General features: G+C 38.6%; 1 protein-coding gene across 1 annotated transcript; it reads right to left on the bottom strand.

Moving 5' to 3' along the window:
* Window positions 1-2,791: 2,791 nt before the first annotated feature.
* Window positions 2,792-4,843, bottom strand: opn1sw2 (opsin 1 (cone pigments), short-wave-sensitive 2). Its single transcript, XM_029503313.1, has 5 exons — window positions 4,465-4,843; window positions 3,906-4,074; window positions 3,600-3,765; window positions 3,230-3,469; window positions 2,792-2,893 (listed from the first exon to the last, which is right to left on the bottom strand). Exons 1-5 carry the CDS (start codon window positions 4,841-4,843, stop codon window positions 2,792-2,794), a joined length of 1,056 nt encoding a protein of 351 aa, XP_029359173.1.
* Between the last annotated feature and the right edge of the window lie 1,157 nt (window positions 4,844-6,000).

Raw genomic sequence — 6,000 nt, 5'->3', positions numbered from 1 at the left:
CACAGATTTAGCAAGATCTCTCTGTGGGACAAGGACTGTACATGAAGAGGTGGATAGATCTTGAGACAGAAAAAAAGTTTAAACTTTTCTTCTCTTTTCAACTAACTTCATTTGTGCAGATGCTCATAATAGTGCTTTTCTTGACTAAATGTTCTATGTAGTTGATGTAACACTGGATTTGTGGCATCGGTATCTTTAGAGGAAAGCGATTTGTTTGTGTTATCCGAAAGTAAATTTGTATATGAAGCACCAGGTATGGTTGATAGTAGTCCTTATATTTTGTGCTAGTTATTCCATGTGGTCCTGGGATATTTTGGGGGTCAGTCTGACATGCCAGTAGTTCTGAGCTATTTGGGTTTGGCAGAAATCAGATTTGCTACAGACTACTTACAGATATCTGTGGGGGAGACCATGTCCACGGGTGAAAGTCTGCTTTGTGCACTTGCGGTCTGAATAGCATATAATATAAATGAGAGGTGAGGATTAATGAGTTTGGATAGAAGTGAGCTGAGTGGTGCGGGGTTCTGATGTTCACTTCATATTAAGTAATTAAACTTTAGTCTATCTTTATGAGTGTGATGAGAGTGTTCTGAACAACCTTTCTATGTGTCATAGTCTAAGTAGCATCATTAAAATATATCAAATATAAGTCAAAATAATGTGATCATGTTTAATCAGGGGCAGCACGGCAGCATAGTGGTTAGCGCTGTTGCCCCACATTAAGAAGGTCCTGGCCTGGGGCCTTTCTGTGCAGTGTTTGCATGTTCTCCCTGTGTCTGTGTGGGTTTCCTCCCACCGTCCAAAGACATCATGTTTGGGCTAACTGGTGACTCTAAATTGTCTGTAGGTCAGAGTGTGAGCGTGAGTGGTTGTTGGTCTCTGTCTGTCTTTGTGTGTTGGCCCTGTGATGGCCTGGTGACCTGACCAGGGTGTACCCTGCCTTCACCCGGAACGTTGGCTGGGATTGGCTCCAGCACCCCCACGACCCAGAAACAGAAAAAGTGCTAGAAGATGAATATTTAATCAGACTAATGCAGTCCCATGGTATGCATTGTTGTTATTTTTCTTTTTTTTTTTAAATTGGATAGGTGTCTTGCATCAACTTTTGATTTGTGCCAACACAGCGCACCATGAAAGGGATTAATCTGTGATCCCATTATCCGGGTCATTGCAGTAAAGCATTACACAATTACACATTTAAACTAAACATTCTATTGCTCTTTTTCATCAATTTGGTCCCAAATAGAAAAATATTGGTTATTATAGCAAATGTTATTGACGTGTGTTTGTGTGTATATGTGTGTGTGTGTGTGTGTTTGTGTGTGTGTTACCCAACTTAATTATCCTGTAAACTCTGTAAGGTTAATCCTTTAAGTCTGATGAGTAAATAGGTGTGTAAACTGCCCTGCCCTGAGCACACTGTTGCCAATAAGAGGCCTGAGAAACCTCTGTGTGTTTTCATTAGATCAATCAGCTAAAGTCTAAATGATAAAATAAATAAATAAAAACAAAATCAAGAAATTGATCGTCTTTTAGAGTAGAGTAGTAGACTACAACTGTTGACTGAAAGTATATTTGATGTAGTTAATCACTTAGTCAAATTGCAACAATTCAGTGCACACTGTACTGTGTTGCCATCTGTAGGCTGACTGCTGAAGGTATCTGTGTCTTCGATACCACTGGCATCTGGAGTTTTGTCCACAACTGAATGAACTGATTAATAATTCAGCCCATCCTCAGCTCTGGACAACCACAGTTCAGACGGAGAAGGACGGAGTTGATGCACATTCTCCTTGTGGATTTTTCCTTTAACCACATATGATTATGGTCTGAATAAAAACTGATCATTATAGTACTAAGACATTGCTGTGTCCGTATATCCAATGCACACTTCTGCTGTACCTCTGTAATGGTGGTATGCTTTTTGTTTGATCTTTGGCTCATGTGCATGAATTTTTCCTTTTCACGGCAAATTGTCTTTCCAGCTGCTAATATTGTGAAGTCAAGATTTCAAAAATCTGCCAGTAACTTGGAAGTGAAGGTTTTGGGGTTTGTTTGTTTGTTTTAGATTCTGCTGAGCAAATTATCAAAGCCAGAGAATCTAATTGGCTTCTTTTTCAAAGTAAATAGTATTTTCTTGTGTTAGCAGGAGCGCAGTGTCGGTGTGCTTCTGTTCATTCACCAACTTTGCCTGACATTGTGTTACTGTACATTAAGTGCTACAGTTGTTGGGCACATCAGATGGTTATAGCATGCATTCTTGCATTCTTACGTTTGCCCGCATTTTATTTATAATTTATATCATTTATAAAGCAGTGATTTACCATACATTTATAAACCTGTAGGTCAGTTGTTTATTAATGCTTTGTTAGATTGTATATTTTACACAGATATGTGAAATCCAATAACAAAAATGCAGCAAATGTTCAAAAGTTCATTCGCATTTACTTTTTAATTGAGTATTAAGTATTAGAGGTTTTTCAGTGACCCCAAACTTAATTTCTCCTTCCTCATCACTAAATTCTAACCGGAGATATTCTGACATCATGCAAGATGCTGATGTAATTCAACCCTTTAGTGATTCTAAGTGAAGACACAGATAATCATGTCATCACTGGCATGAATTATTTATTTTTTCTTCAGTATTTCTTTTTTTGTTGGTGGCTTGTTTTATTTATTTTTTTTATTTTTTTTAGAATTTTTCATTGCATATATTTCTGTCTGTTATTATAATACAGTTTTGTTGTATTTGTACATTCAGGGCTATTTACAATATGTTACAGTGAACAATCTAAGCAGGTCCGACTTTAGAGACTTCAGTCGTTGACTGACTTGTCGACTCCTCATCATCACCTCCACTCATCCCCAGCATATTCTTCATACTTGAGCGGAACTGAAAAGCAAAATGGTCACAGAATGTCTGAGTTCACTATCTTTCCTTTAATGTGAATCACTTAACGGCAGCAGAGTCTCTTTGAGGTCACGTACTTTAACAATATCAGGTGTCTTATTTATGATTGTTTGTTCAAATTAGTCGATTAATCGGATCAAGGATTAAAAATCCGGATTTTCAACGTGCATCCCTTTCTGGTTGTAGGTTTAGAAAGCCACCGTTAGAGGGCGCCATTAGCCTTGTCGTGTCCTTTTTATTCCTCACTGCTGAAGCTTTGCAAAGTGAAGCAAACGCTAATCTTAATCTAATTTTATACCTCTTGAATCAATAACCCACCTGTTTATTGAGGAGAATATAAATAACAGGGTTGTAGACTGTGGAGGCTTTAGAGAGGCAGGATGGTATGGTGGCCAATCTCAGGTCAAACGGCTGCCCACGGTTGTTCACAACCCACAAAGCAAAGGAGGTGTAGGGCAGCCAGCACACCAGGAAACCCAGCACCATGAGGACCACCATCCTGGTCACCTCCCTCTCTGCCTTCTGGGTGGAGGCAGACTCAGCCTGGGCCTTTGCTGCCTGTTGGTGGACAGGTACAGAATGCAGGTGATGGATCAGAGCCAAACACTTCCACACTCAAACCCTTCTTTCTCTTGCAAACCAACTAAACACACGTATAAGAGTAGATTTGAGAAGATATGTTTCCTACCGCTTTGAGCATGAACAGCAGCTGTGAGTAGCAGAAAATAATTGTGGAGAAAGGGACAGCAAAGCAGAAACAGAAAAGGAACATCACGTAGGACTCGTTGTTATACTTGTTGTTAGTTGTGTACCAGTCTGGTCCACAGGAGCACTGCATGCCCTCTGGGATATACCTGGAGACCAAGACAATAAATTATTCTGCCTGTCATTGTTCTGTAGGACAATAAGCAAGGTTTGTACTTTTTTTGGAAATAATCGGGTGACCATGAAAAGTAAGTAAAATGATGTGCGTGTTGAGTTTTTAGATGCTGACCTACTCCATCCAACCAGAGGAGGAACAGCAGCAATCAGAGCAAACACCCAGGTCACCACACAGCAAGCGATGGCGTGATGAGGTTTGAAGGCAAAGTTTCCAAGTGGCTTACAGACAACCAGCCATCTTTCAAAAGCTACCACAGCAAGTGACCACAGGCTTACCATACCTGGAACAAGGCAGAAAACCATAAATGATACAGAGCTTACTTCCCTCATTGAGCTGATACACCTTCCCATTGAAACAAATACATATATGATTCAAAAAGGCAGCAGTTAAAACATTTACATCAAGAAACTTAAATCTTAAAAAAACAAATACATACATTTTGTGTTAAAATTACAGCTAATATTAGTTTCTATGATCTGAAACTAATTCCATCTTTTTTAACATTAAAACAGTTTCACTGATTTAAAAAAAAAAGGCAGTGTATTGATTAAAATAGGCTGCCAGTTTTACTGCCCCTCAAAAGGAATATTTTACAGATAAAGAAAGACTGCATTTTTGGTCAAATAAAGTGGGATAATACTGGATTTATCCAAGCCCCTCTGCTGCTTACCGCCAAGAGTTGCTGCAAATCCTTCAATCTTGCAGGCAAGGGGACCAAGAATCATGTATCTGGAGGAAAAGCAGCAGAAGCAGGTAAAGGAGCCCACAGAGGAGACGAGAAGGTTTGCCACAGCCAGATTCACCAGGATGTAGTTCAGATGAGAACGGAGCTTCTTATATTGAGCAGTACATGCAATAGTCAATATATTGATGGACGTGCCGGCCACAAACAGGAAAAACATAAAAGCTGCCATGGCATAAAAGATTCCTGGACTTCCAAGGTGATCCTGAGGAACCAGGAATGGACTAAGGGATGTGATGTTGTTGGTGTCCAGAGGGATGGGGATCCAGAAGTCTTCTGGTAACTCCGTAGGATAATTTCCCCTCATTTTTCTCTAGTTGTGTATTAAATAAAAATGTAAACACAGATCTAAAGGAAGAAAAAAATTATGTTATATTTCAAAAGCTAGAGACAAAGTCCTTATAATTTAAATGATAATGAAAGATTGAATGCCTTTTGTGTCGTCTGGTAGAGGTTTGTCTCCCTGAAACCAAATTAAAGCTGCATTTATAGGAACTTTAAATAATACTCCGGCTGAACTTAACAGGCTCAAAGAAGGGATTTAAAATGACTACACATACACACACATCAACTCCAGTACAACACCTTTGCGCTAATACAGGCTTTAAGTATCTCAATACCGGAGCTGGCAGGGATCATCTCATTATATCCCACTGGAGAAGCCCTGTGCTTCTTAATCACATAATCTGATTGTGATGTGGTGTTCAGGAGGTCAATTGCACGCTCATGTAATCCAGGTTGCTTTACCTCAGGCCTTATGGTATTTGGCATGAAACAGTATGAATATTTTGAACAAGGCAGTTTTCATGTGTCTTTGGAAGCACCTTCTAGGAGTGTACTTGACAATAAGAGATAAGAGAATTAATTGCTTTAAAAACATAAACATTTTCATCACATTTTCAAAACTAAAATAAAATGCATTCCACTTCCTGAAAATATTTGCTTAAATGTACTAAGAAGAGATACTTATACTAGAAATGTAGTGGAGTCAAAAGAACAATATTTATATTTACACCGTCATCAAGTTCTTACTGTCCCCCGTTGTCAACCCTGTAACATAATTTTACTCTGAAATCCAAATCTCAAAAATACACAGTGTGTAAACATATTTGCATTTTTTTATTTTTCCCCTTTTCATTTCTTACTAAATTTCAATTTCAATCTTGTATACACAGGCTTTTCATATGCCAAAATATACATATTTACATTGTTATTTACATTTTGAAAATCACACGTGGCTGAGAGGTTAATATTTTCTAAGCAGGGCCAACTCACTGATTGTGTTGTTGACGACTCCTCTTCACCTTCTCCCATCATCATCATGGATGAACAGAACTGAGAGAGAAGAGAAAAAAAACCCTTGTATTGTTAAAAAAAAAAAAAAGACAGCTCCATCGACTTTGTCCTGCATCTCATTCCTCATTTACCTTCATCATCATACATGAACATATCTGTAAATGTAGT

This window comes from Echeneis naucrates, chromosome 5 (genome assembly GCF_900963305.1).
Source record: "Echeneis naucrates chromosome 5, fEcheNa1.1, whole genome shotgun sequence".
Taxonomy (NCBI): Eukaryota; Metazoa; Chordata; class Actinopteri; order Carangiformes; family Echeneidae; genus Echeneis; species Echeneis naucrates.
Note: the sequence above shows the minus strand (reverse complement) of the source record. Positions and strands in the feature narration are given on the sequence as shown.

Bases quoted from the DNA above. Each gene is read 5' to 3' on its own strand.
- opn1sw2 (XM_029503313.1), bottom strand. From the start codon at position 4,843: ATGAGGGGAAATTATCCTACGGAGTTACCAGAAGACTTCTGGATCCCC. The intron at 4,075-4,464 runs GTAAGCAGCAGA...GCCTTGTTCCAG, and splicing joins ATTTGCAGCAACTCTTGGCG to GTATGGTAAGCCTGTGGTCA. The intron at 3,470-3,599 runs GTAGGAAACATA...GTCCACCAACAG, and splicing joins TGCTGTTCATGCTCAAAGCG to GCAGCAAAGGCCCAGGCTGA.